The sequence below is a fragment of the Colletotrichum costaricense genome (assembly GCF_030867565.1).
Source record: "Colletotrichum costaricense strain IMI 309622 chromosome Unknown Scaffold_2.1, whole genome shotgun sequence".
Taxonomy (NCBI): Eukaryota; Fungi; Ascomycota; class Sordariomycetes; order Glomerellales; family Glomerellaceae; genus Colletotrichum; species Colletotrichum costaricense.
The window spans coordinates 2972158-2984806 of NW_026848231.1; the positions used below are offsets into that span (position 1 = coordinate 2972158).

A 12649-nucleotide genomic window follows, 5' to 3' on the forward strand; every position below is an offset into this window, starting at 1 on the left:
CAAGCCCGCCCTTCCTGCTCCATCCCGCCACGCTCAGGCATGCATATAGAAAAGAAACCACCACATTCCACATCCCAAATCAAAAAGACGCCTCAACCGCCACGGTCCATAACATCACGCACTTCCCATGCTCCCTTCCTAACCCAGGCAGTACCATCGCAGTCTAAATTTTGCGCCCCTCGTGGAAATTCCTTGTCTCGTCTATATATACAAAGAAAAAGCACATCAAGCGTCGAACACCGTCGGAACATCCTAATAGGTCAACGAATGAGCCCGAGACTTGCATTAGAAGAGACCTCTCTTTTTTTCCACGCCGCCATTCCCTTGCACCAGGTGGCTGGGCCGCCCCGTAAAAATTCACTCCCCCCAGAGTTGAGGCTAGACCTCCTCTGGAAAAGAGACTGCCGCACATATCTACACTCTCCCTCCCGTACCGAATCAAGAGACAAATCCTCCCTCTCCCTCTCGGCCCCCCGCACGTACCATTCTCCTCCTCAGCCGGACAATGCTTGTACTTTCCAGGTTGGGAAGAGATGCTTGGGCGGAGGGAGGGGGGCTGGAACTTTACCAACGAGGTCGAAATGGGCACTGCAAAACTTGATAGGCTACTCATCAATAGGGTGTTGATTCAGTCAACTTCAGCCAGAAAGGCAAACAAAACCCACGGACTGCGATGTAATTCGCTCTTTCGCCGTCAACGACCGTCATGACTTAGGACCTGCTCGGGAAATACTACGTACGCGGAATCGCATTCGCTGTTTGGGTTCCTTCAACCTTGTATAGCAAAGTTCATGGTTAGCTTTATTTCTCTCTCTAGGGGATAGATCTTATCTGAGCGACATCGAAGCCTGTCCATCATCATTGTCATGGCATTGGTTGGTTCACATTCACAATCACAGCCACGATGGTTGGGAACCCAGCTGGCACAACGAGATTGAACAAGATTGGGTTTCAAGTGCCCACGTGGGGCTTTTATTCATGCCGGCCATACAGATACATCTGTACTGTACTGAGTGAACCCAAACCCGGCTCACGAGAAGAGCCTACCAAACCATGCTCAACCCAATAAGTGGTATCCCAAACCAACGAAAAACCCGACCCAGAAAGTACTCCTGCAGCCAACCGCTCAACATGCAGCTCTCCCCTTTTCCCCATAGGACCAATCCTTTCTTTAGTAGAAAGACTCGACCATGGTGTCCTTGAGCTTCGTGTTGACGTTGTCCGGGCCCAGGCCCTCGCCCAGTCTGAATACACTCTCGATAACACTGAGTTCCGTCGCCGTGGTGTCCAAACCGGTCACGGCCATCCAGTCGTTGACAACCATACCCGAACCGACAACGTTGCTACCACGGTTGACACTGCCGGCCACGAGGGGCACCTGCAGCAAACTCGACAGCTCGTCCTGGTCTTGAATCGACGTCTTGGGGTGCACGAGGCCGCCCTGGTTCGTGAGCGACATGTACGAGCCGACGAGCACGTTGTCGGCAATGGTCTGGCGGAACACCTCGACACCGAGGACGTCGGCGATAATCTCCTCCGTCTCGCGCTCCAGATCGGGGTGGATGAGGGCGATGTGGTCGTTGGCAACAATGACGTTGCCGAGGGCGGAAAGACGCTCCTCTATTCTTTGGATGCGGACTTCATCTGGCAAGCTATTCCGGAGATGTTGGAGCTCCTGATCGGACGTTGTGTTGGGGACCAAAAGACCCTTGCGGTTGCTAGAAGCCGAGACCAGTCAGCAAAGCTTGAAGCTCACGCGGGTTGTGAGGCCGTATGCCCAAACACACGAACCCTCCCAAAGGATCCATCGCTTGTTGCTTACCCAGCTGTTAACCGGCCGATGATGCGGACACCGGCGATGCTTGCCCTGCAGATGGGGATGACACCCTGCAACTCGGCCTCGAATACACTGTAGAAGTTCTCGCTGGCACCCGGGGCGACGAGGGCGTAAGAGTTGGTGAGAGTTGCAAAGCAACCAATTCTAAAAAGGAGCAGAAAAGTCTCGCGTCAGCACGTCTGGTTGTACGGTAAAGAGCATCGCGGAGGGTGCGGGTTGCTGGAGCAAAGGCGTGCAGCACAATGGCGGGGTCGATCCGGCGGGGTTCTCTTACTCGTTGGAATTCTCGAATTGCGCGCGCACCGCCATGACTGTGGTTGTTTCGGGGGATACTCGATTACTGATTGTTGAGGGGGTTTGAAGGTGATGAGACTTTTACGGCTATAAAGACTCGTAAAAGATGCTTCGTTCGTGAGAAGAAGAAAATAAAAACCCTTGGCGCGTTCGTGTGGAAAAATTGTCGTTCGTCAAGGATCTTGTCGTGAGGGTGGTGTTGATGATGGAATTTTTGCAGTGGCGGAAGTCGCAATTAATAAAAAGCGACAATCGATAGAGAGCAAGGTGGGGCAATTACCTTAGCTGCTCAGGTCGACCACGGGTGCCAGCCCAGCACCAGTTCTTCACCACACTCAATGGGCTCTGCCTTCTCCTTTCTGGGCTTTCAGGTTTGCTTTCCATTGAGGGGAGGGGCGCCGGGCAGTGCGGGGCACACCGAGCGAGCTGTGTGGACCCTGATTCGCCTCAAACCGCCCTGGCTGCACAAAAAGAGTCAATTGTCGCTATATGGCTGATGAGTCACTCCGCATCAGAACCACACTACCTCACATTTCCCCGGTTCCTATTACAAACCAAGCCATAACCTGCCCTTTCAAGGTCCCTTTCCGCCGCGGCTGCATTGCCACTGTGACTCTTCGTCCTAATCCTGCAATCTTGCATTCTAGAGCCGAGATAGTCTCTGCATAGGCTGACAGAGCCAGCCATTGGACAGTTCATTTCCTGCCGCAGCAATATGCAACTGATGAATAGCATTTGTATCATCCCTCACCGTTTGAATCACCACATCAGTCACAGTCATAGCATTCACCAATGTATTGTGTTGCTATTATGCTAGGCGGGCTCTCTGGGCTTGCTGTCCGCCAATCTCCTTCAATTGACCCCCTTAATTCCCTCCTTACGTCTTCTTGTGCTGGGCCAAAAACTCGTCTAAATCAACATGTATCCGTAACCCCTTGGATGACATCGTATTGAAGACGGACCGCAGCTCGAACTCGTCCATTACGCTGACGAGCGTCGTGTAGGCTTCGAGTGCCAGCTCCTTTGACCACGGACAATGGCGAAGACCTCGAAAAAACACATCCCTTGCCTTAGATCTAAGCTGTTGCCTCGCGTAGCTAAACTTGATGTAGCATCGCCATAGATCAGGATTGGACCTGCATGTCGGGCTGTCTAGTGCCCGCTCAAAGGCTGCTTGTGTGGAGTACACGTTGCCCCTCTGCAGCTCATATCGAATCGCAAAGACACGGTTGCTGATGCTATCATTGGCGTTCGTGAGAGCGACTTTTCGGAGAATGTCACGAACAGGGTCTTCAATGCCGAACGTGGTTGACGCCCACGAGAACAGGCTCAAGAAGATTGTGTTGCGTGGAAACAAGTCAATGCACTGGCTGAGCTGATCTCGCAAATACGCACGCCGGAATGGTCTGCCATGACGTTAACCTCGAGACATTTGGAGGAATTAGGACATGCTTACCCTCGGCTTGCATGGTGGTAAAGAAGCCTCGCAGCGACTTGAAGAAGTCTCTCATGCGTCGACGACTTGGTCTGACCTTGAGCACAGAGTTCTGAAGACGCGGTCCAGATTTTCTCCATTGCAGCCGAGATGCTTCCTTGCGCCTCTGATGCAGGCTCAGATCCTTCCTGGGCTGTGAGGTAGGCCAGCAATGCCAAGCTCTCGGCGGTAGCTATAGCTTCATCGAGCTGCTTCGTCGACATTTGATGCTCCAGAGTAGCCGATAATGATTGATGTACCTTGAGAAGTTGTGTAGGAGAGGGCGTGATTGCAAGGGCATTTCTCCAGGATTCGTCTGTCGCAGCACAGATACGCACCAAAGCTTGAGCATTATTCCCTCCGTGGAGTTCCAGCCAAGCCCAGGTATTCCATAACATTGAGCCATCGGTGTTGTTGGAGGTCTAGTAGATGATCATTAGAGCCTGGCCAATAAAATGTACATTGGTGTAGTGTTAGCACTTACGGTAATCAAACCTGTCGCTGAGCCAACAACTTGGAGACCTATTCCCGCGTTGCCGTTGGAGAACTCGGCCAGAGCATAGGCATTGTATAGCCTGAGATTCGAGGGATCTTGCTTGATGAAAGTCTTTGCGCGCTTCTTGGTGTTGCTGGGATCATTGACAACTTCGATGGCCAGAGAGTACTCGGCCAGCTCCCGGTAGCTTCTCGACTTCAGCAGCAACCGAAGAGTGCTGGAGACCGCTGCTATGGTGACGGGTCCGTCAGACTCTTTGGACGTACTGGTCCACCCGCAAAACGGCGAAAACCATCCGGGACCAGCAAACAGCAAGTCAGCCGACAGCGCGTACCGAGATGCATCTTGCTTGAAAATTGGAACCAGCTTGGTTTCGTCTAGGACGTCGGATTCGTTGGGGCGCTGTAGTACGTCCTTCTCAAACAGCCTCATATTGCTCATGATCACTGTGTCGTTCTCTGCAGCTTCCGTCCAGTCGCTGGTCCGGAATCCAGTGGGTAAACCGCAGAAGAGCAGGAAAGCATCAACTAGAGGCTTCCAAAGTGAGGGAACAACCTCTGACGGTATCACAAATAGTAACTCCTCAATGTCAGAGAACATAACAACACGGTAAGGGTCATCCTCGAGGACATCGTCGGTGGCTCGTGCCGGGTTCCTTGAGTTCGTCGCTCGAAGCCTTTCCGTTGCACCCCAGGACTTGTACACGTCTCGCGACTTGGGGACAGTATCGTCATCTGTCCGGGGTTCCGGAGGGTCGACAACGCCATCCATCTGGACGTAGTGGTTCCACCCGAGGGCATTGTCTTCTCCTATTCTTGGTGACTCGTCTTCCCAGAAGTCTTTGAACGAACTGACTATCTGAAGTTCTGCCATGGTGTCGCAGACCGCTGGCCGTTGCAAGTTGAGTTCCAGGAGCGCTTGCCAAGCTGCGACTGCGAGCTCGCGGAAGCCAGCATCGTACATGAATCTGGTTGTTCTGAGGAATACATAGACCATCTGCTCGTAGCGCTGGGTCTCTGCGTTACTTGCGAGGCGGCTTGGCCCGGGCGACATTGACACCATGGCTTGCTTGTAGACGGTCTGTAATCGATTGACCATGAGGGCTTTTATGTCGTTGTACTGGAACGCAACCAAATTCGCAAGTTTGTAGTCAGTTCTAGCCTTCCACAGACAAAAGCTATCATCATGCTTCTTCGCCAAATCCGCCCATCGGCTCTCGAGCTTTGAGGAAGACCAAACCTGTGCAGCTTCCAGCATCAAGCCAAGAAGGAGCCGTTCCTCATCTTCGGGCTTCTTTGCGTGAGACAGGGCAGACTCGAACATTGATATCTTGATTTCTGCAAAGCTGTGAACCTCGGCTTTGGTGGCGTCTCGGTCCAGGCTCCCGCCTGCATCTAGCAGCACGTCTTGATGATTGATCAGTTCAAACCAGGCTTCAATGTCTCCAGGGTGCTCCTTGACCCGACGGGACAATTGAATCGACCGTTGTCTCAGGGGATCATCGGATCCGACGTCGAAATCGCCAGCTTCGGCATCTGAATCGAAGTCGATATCGCTGTCGGAAAATTCATGAGCCTTGGCCTTGCCTTTGATCGACCTGTACGCCGTCTTCTCATCCTCTGATGATCCCGGCGACTCGGCGCGCTGTCGCTTCGATGACTTGCTCAGTGGAACAAAGTCCTCCTCAGCAAGATGTACATCGGTACCACTGGGACTGCTGCGTACGCGTATACGAAATGGCTTTGCACGGTGAGTCTTGGATTGGAAAAGAGCTCGATCTCGCAGCGTCGAGGTTCCTTCTCCCGGCTGTCGAATACTGAAGCGCTCCTGCGGGCCGTCTCGATGAATGTACAGATATCCACCTGAGCCAAGGACTCGTCCACGGCCACTGCGGCGGTACAGGGGCACGCGAGAACGATCATTGCCGCCGTATCTTCTGATTAAGGGGTCGCCCTTTTTGTCAAAGAAGAAAAGACCATCGCCGGGCTTGTCTTTCAGAACAGGTGCTACCTCGACTCTCTTGACCAGAGCTCGTTCTTGGCTGGGACTGCGACTCCGACTTCGTTTGCGATGTTGCCGACGATGCTCGGATTCATGCTTCGAACGGTCATTGTGGCGCCGAGACACTTGACGAGCTCGTTCTTCCTTGGGCTTCTCTTCTCTATTCTTCTTCCGGTCGCGGGAACGCTCACTTGAAGAAGGTGGTGCTGCACCCGGGGCTTTGGGCTTGAACGACGAGAACTTTGGCACCGTCAACTTTTTATCCCCAGGCTCCGACATATCGACGACGCCGGCCCGCAGCTCACCGAATCATGATTGACACCGAGAGTGAACTCGGCGCCGCGGCTGCCTGCTAATGTAAGTGGCTGACTGGGAGTACGCCCTGATGTCCAACTGCACAAAGTTGATGCGTGTGATGTGCTCTGATGGTTATTGGCTACGGTGATGGACCATAACGACGTCAAGGATACCGTGGCGTAAGTCGCGTTGTCGGCTTGACGGTGGCGGAAACGGGCAATTGTCGGTACTGGAGTACGGAGTACTGTAGAAACGTGGGGGTTTGGCAGCGATCGACCTCACGCATAAGGTAGAAATTAGAACACAGAACACGACAACCTTAATCGAACGGTAGCAGCCACGCAGCGTCGCACCTCACCGTTAAAGAAACCTGGGCATGTGTGGTTTGGTTTTCGGAGCTACGGCTGGCATTGAGCGCCTTCAACGGTACGGAAAACTGGGTGCAGGGACCGTGGCATGTGATTGGCTTGCCCGTCTTATGTAAGTCACCTGGGGTTCACTCTGCCTCTGCGAGTGGAAGGACCATGAAAACAGGACCAGGCCCAGGATTTTGGTTCTGATGGGCCTCGGCTCTGTCTCTGAATCCAATTATTCGGAAACGAGGACTAAACGGGTCGACCGGTCTGCTTCAAAATAGATGACAGGCAGGAATGGCGATGGCGATGGCTTTGATAGCTTTGATGTCGTTGTTGATGAGGGTGTCATGTCTTAATCTGACTGACACTGGCTGACTGCTCTTGGGACTAGTATAGTGCCAGTCAACATAGGATTAAGGCCAAAGCAATCGAAGCACCACGCCAAGTTGGAGGGTTGGATGGTTGGATGAAGGATGGGCAGAGTTCGGAACATTCCAGGATGGGGACGTGGAGAGCGACCCGTGACTGAGGACTTGAGGCGCTGGAACGGGACAAGGGTGGGATTCGGGATTGACAGTCGCTTGACTCACGCACCTTGCAGACGTGGGATTGGATACGGATTGCACTCGGAATGATGCCCTGGAAGAAGGCGGTATGGGGGATAAGTTGGCATCGGCGCACCGCACCTTGGTAAGCTTGGTGAAATACCTTATACCCTGGAAATGTGCCTTTGCTGCAATCCAGCATGAGAAAGGGCGGTGGAGGGGAGCGGGAAACAATGAGTGAATCGGCAATTTGGGTAATGGAGGGACAGTACGTACTCCGTACTTACGGAGTGGTGAGAAAGATGAGGGACGGCCGCAATGGTGCAATCTCAGGGTCCTCGGTCGATCTGACCGTTTCGGCGGGAAATGCGCTAGGCGTCAGCCAATTACTGCGTCTAAATGTCTTACAGAAGCATCCACCCTAAGGGTCACCCGGTGCAAATGACCTCAGAGCCAAGAACGCCCTCCCACCGCTACGAATTATTTACACACTTTGCGGCACTGCCAAACTGTTCAGGGTGGATCACGCTCTTACAACTTACCGCGCGTGCCCCCGGCGCAAATACGCTGCACAGCCCAACCTTTGGTGTCCCTTGTGGCCCTTGGGGCCTTGGGGGGCATTCGGGAAAGTGGACGGGCGACAGCTCCATCTCGAGGCCTGCCGCACCTTCTAGCACCCGTCTGGGTATTTCGTACTACGGAGTAGAATAACCAAACTATCGGGGCACCTTGCGGCTCTCTCTCCAGCTTCTTTTCAAGTAGATGGCTACTTTTATTCTTTTCCCCTAAACATCCTCCTCCTTCTCCTCCTCCTCCTCCTCCTCCTCCTCCTCCTCCTTCTTCTTTCTCGTCTTGCCCACCCTCCAGCGTTCTCCCCCGGCCCCGCCGTGTACACACCCGGCGACGCAGTATACACGCCAAGGAACATGTCTCGCCCGCGATAGTCATCCGCCTACACGTTTCGTCGCATCTGACACCGAACCCCACGTCGTGATCCTATCTCCCGCCTCCCCGAACCTTGCGCTTGCTGTGCTCAAGGTTGTCTGCAGCCTTGGAACTTGGAACGCCTACCAAGTTCACTGGGTTCACGTGCTAAAACTTCAGCTTGCTTCAACGTAAAACTATACAGCTTGCTTATCAGGACAGCCTTCCCTTCGAGGTTTCCGCAGCTACCCCTGATCATCGTTTTTCCAAAGCCCAGATTCTAGACTGCTTGGCTGCGTCGAATGCTATCCCATCTTCCTGAAAGCTGCAAGCTTCCGCTCTTTTGCCAACTAACATCAACCTTGCCTGGACTGCCGCCAAAAGTTGCTGGTTGAGTCGAAACATCCAAGATTCGAAACAAACTCCAGAACTCAAACGGTTCGAGCCGTCTTCACACACACCTACTGCGTAGTCAGCCCAATTATGGCGGAATTACCGGACGACAACGCGCCTTCGGGCCCTCCCTCGCCGATGAGTACGCGACGACCGAGATTCGACTCTCGGAGAAGCTCGGTCGGAGGAGAGCCGGATGAGCGCTCCCCTCTGCTTCTGGGTGGCGCAAGATCAAGAAGGCGTCTTCACCAATCCGGTCCGGAGAGCCCAAAGTATCTGACTCCGGGCCTGTCAAGAAATCATAGCACTGCCGGTATGTCGTTCCGATGTTTTCACATGCTGCGTCTGTATCAGGAAACCGAGAAACCAGAAAGGCTAACCTGTACCCTCGCTATCCCAGGGAGCATCAGAAGTTTACACCACAGTCGCAACCCGTCCTTGGGCCAACGCCTCTCACATGCCTTCTCCGACTTTCCCGATCCGATGAGCGAGTCGAAACGATCAATACAACCCAACGAGCGCGTATGGTACGATCAGTTTACATCCACCGACTGGGTCCATGATAATATCATCGATGCCCACCGAGTCAAGGCTCTGAAGATGCGCAAGGACTTTCGGGGAAGGTTATATGCCATCTTCGACGCTTCACAAGGATGGATTCTGAGTGCGCTATGCGGTTTCGTCGTCGCCCTCGTCGCCTACGTAGTCAACTTATCGGAAGCCACTGTCTTCGATTATAAGTACGGATATTGCGCGCGGGGCTGGTACATTAGCGAGAGAGTATGTTTTACTGCAACCAAAGACTTTTGGAAGACGCTAACGCTGTGTATAGAATTGCTGTCCGAAGCAAGGCCCTTGCAAAGATTGGCAAACCTGGTCCGAGGTTTTGAGGTTTTGGCCATTTGGAGATGTAGGCACCGAATTCACCATCTATTTGGTTGGCTGCGTTAGCTTGGCAGGCATCGCCTGTGCCATGACTTTGACCACAAAGACCGTGGTACCCTCGGCATACCGGATGACGACGTTCGACGAAAACCTCGCGGCAGAGCTTGCGCCGTACGCAGACGATCCGACGAGCGACGAAAGCCCGACTCCCCCAGAGATCGTTGAGGCGATTGAGGCCGCTGTACCTCCACCGATGGTGTATTACTCTGCTGCCGGGAGTGGAGTGGCCGAAGTGCGTGTCATTCTCAGTGGCTTTGTCCTGCACGGTTTCCTCGGTGTGAAAACCTTGGTAATCAAGTCTGCCGCTCTCATTCTCAGTGTGGCGTCCGGCCTCAGCCTCGGCAAAGAAGGCCCCTACGTGCACATTGCTACCTGTATTGGAAACATTGCTTGCCGTCTCTTTTCCAAGTATGACAAGAATGATGCCAAGAGGCGCGAGGTGTTGTCTGCAGCTGCAGCTGCAGGTGTGGCCGTCGCTTTTGGCGCTCCTTTAGGAGGTGTTCTCTTCGGTCTCGAGGAAGTCTCGTATTTCTTCCCAGCGAAGACACTCTTCCGCACCTTCTTCTGCTGTATCGTAGCCGCACTATCGTTGAAGTTCCTCAACCCCTACGGCACACACAAGATTGTAATGTTCCAAGTCAAGTATGTGGCAGATTGGCACTACTTTGAGATCGTCTTCTATATCGTCATCGGCATCCTGGGTGGTGCTGCCGGTGCTCTTTTTATCAAAGCCTCTAAGCACTGGGCCAAATCATTCAGAAGGATCACTTTCATCAAGACGTATCCAATGCTCGAGGTACTTCTGGTTGCTGTCGTCACCGGTATCATGAGTTATTGGAACGTCCACACAAAGCAGCCTGTGGCCAAACTGATGCTTAACCTTGCAGCCCCATGTCACGACGGCTCCGGCCGCGAAGACTATGGCCTCTGCCCAACTGCTATGAAGGACATTCCACCTGTGCTCCTCAGCCTTTTCACTGCATTCCTTATCAAAGGTTTCTTGACGATCATCACGTTTGGCATTGTAAGTACGTCCATTTCCCAATTTGATCACCATTCTAATACCCTCTCAGAAAGTTCCTGCCGGTATATACGTTCCGTCCATGGTGGTCGGCGGTCTCATGGGCAGACTTGTCGGCCATGTGGTGCAGTACATGGTTCTGCTTTGGCCCGACTTTGGGTTGTGGGGGGCATGTGCCGCGAAGGAGGCGGGATCCTGCATTCAGCCGGGAGTATACGGTCTCATTGCTGCTGGATCAACCATGTGCGGTGTAACCCGACTCTCAGTTACACTTGCAGTCATTCTGTTCGAGCTTACCGGCAGCTTGGATTATGTTCTGCCATTCTCTCTGGCAATCTTGGTGGCCAAGTGGACTGCGGACGCCATTGAGCCGAACAGCATCTACGTAAGTTGCAGAAATGCGTTGAGTTCGGGCGGCTACTGACTATGATAGGATCTCCTGACAAGCATGAACTCGTACCCCTTCTTGGACAACAAGCACAAGCCCATTTTCACTTCGGATCTTGCAGACATCGTTCCTCGTGTCCGACGTGAACGCGTCATTGACATCAGCGCCTCTCCAGTGGTGTCTGCAGTCAGCCTTCGCAGCAAGTTGCAGACCCTCCACAGAGCTGGAGAGATTGACGGAGGTCTTCCCATCATCCGGGATGGCATCCTTGTTGGCCTAATCCCCGCTCCAGACTTGGAATTTGCTCTCGATAACTTGGATGACGAGGCATCAAGCATGTGCTTGATGGCCCAAGTTGCAACCATTGAGGACTCTGATGATGATGATGGTGAGACGGACAAGACTGATTTTACTCCATACATCGACCCTGTAAGTGGCCATCGGACCTGGCGAGTGATATCGAGGCTAATTCTCGTCAACAGGCACCTGTGGCTTTGGACATGCGATCCCCTATGGATCTTGTTTACGAGTGTTTCGTCAAGCTCGGTCTGCGCTTCGTGTGTGTGCTGAAGAATGGACGTTATGCAGGAATGGTGCGTAATATCTTGATTGTTTGACGAGGTCTTTTTGCTAATTCTATTTCAGGTACATAAGAAGAGCTTCGTGAGATACATGCGGGAGCTTGAGGAGAAGGAGGGCCATTGATCTGGTGTCCATTTCTGGAGCAACAAACCAGAAGTTTGGGCTCAATTCACCTTTGCATTATGTTTTTGCACCTTGCCAGCATTTTCACCTCCGACATGTTTGGATACATTGTCAGAGACGGAGGAAGTCTGTTTTAGTTTTTGCATACCGCCCATGTTTCGATACTTGCGGCTTAGCGTGCTTGGGTATGGCGTTCACATCATGTTTCTCTTTAAGATACTGTCTCCTAGAGCATTCCTGGATGGTCGACTGTGCTCGAACCTGGATGTATAGCATTTTTTCTTTGGCTGGGAAAGAAGGACAGAATACTTGGGGAAAGGCTAGATTGATTATTGTGCACATAAAGAGTGTCGTCGCAACAAATGCACGAAAGTAACCACAGCAGACAGAGTCTCATTTCCCAATCTTTCGAGACCGCTTTGAGTGAGGTTTTGGTGAAGCGATATAATTGAACAGATGTGTCAGTTAACCGGCCAAAGCCCCCCGTAGGCCGGGCATTGGCCATTCCCGTCATCGAAGATAACCTTCGGCATCCGGCGCGCATCCTCTCGGCCGCCGAAGTGGAGTCCTTCAACCGGCTTCGGCCCGACCGGACCCAGCCCGGGCTTGTCGCCACCGGGCAGAAGAACAATTGCACTGGAGCGGGAGGTTAATGCCAGTCCTGTCTTATGCGATTCATTCTACACTTTGGTCAAGTAGGCAACACACGCCGACGGCGAGAGGAGGGGCGAAATTCAATCTCTTAGTTTAGGTATGGCGCAAGAACCGGCAACCTTTCCCGGTTCCGGTTCTCCGGTCCCGTCATCGGTCGGTGGGCTTTTTGATTCGGCGAAGCGCTAAGGGTAGTCCCCAGATATTTGCCCCTGGTGGTGGAGATGTTCGTTTCCACCTTGGGGGGGGGGGGGTTTATTCTCCATTTCTTATCAAGGTATCTGTATCAATGGGGCTGGTGCTTATCGCCTGATCTTTGTGG

At 53.0% G+C, this 12649-nt stretch overlaps 3 protein-coding genes across 3 annotated transcripts; 1 reads left to right on the top strand and 2 right to left on the bottom strand.

The window, feature by feature from the left end:
- Positions 1–1171: 1171 nt before the first annotated feature.
- On the bottom strand, positions 1172–2146 carry CCOS01_02622 (eIF-6 family protein; the record flags this gene model as incomplete). Its single annotated transcript, XM_060450810.1, has 3 exons — positions 1172–1718; positions 1823–1981; positions 2112–2146. The coding sequence occupies 3 exons, from the start codon at positions 2144–2146 to the stop codon at positions 1172–1174; spliced, it is 741 nt and encodes a 246-aa protein (XP_060319460.1).
- Positions 2147–3008: 862 nt separating this feature from the next.
- On the bottom strand, positions 3009–6381 carry CCOS01_02623 (uncharacterized protein; the record flags this gene model as incomplete). The annotated part of the gene is made up of 3 exons (XM_060450811.1): positions 3009–3537; positions 3588–4027; positions 4090–6381. 3 exons carry the CDS (start codon positions 6379–6381, stop codon positions 3009–3011), a joined length of 3261 nt encoding a protein of 1086 aa, XP_060319461.1.
- A 2227-nt stretch (positions 6382–8608) lies between these two features.
- CCOS01_02624 (voltage gated chloride channel) lies at positions 8609–11676 on the top strand (the record flags this gene model as incomplete). The annotated part of the gene is made up of 7 exons (XM_060450812.1): positions 8609–8930; positions 9018–9397; positions 9450–10586; positions 10636–10968; positions 11017–11400; positions 11454–11564; positions 11617–11676. Coding segments are annotated over 7 exons (2727 nt in total), but the record flags the coding sequence as incomplete, so codon positions are not given.
- Between the last annotated feature and the right edge of the window lie 973 nt (positions 11677–12649).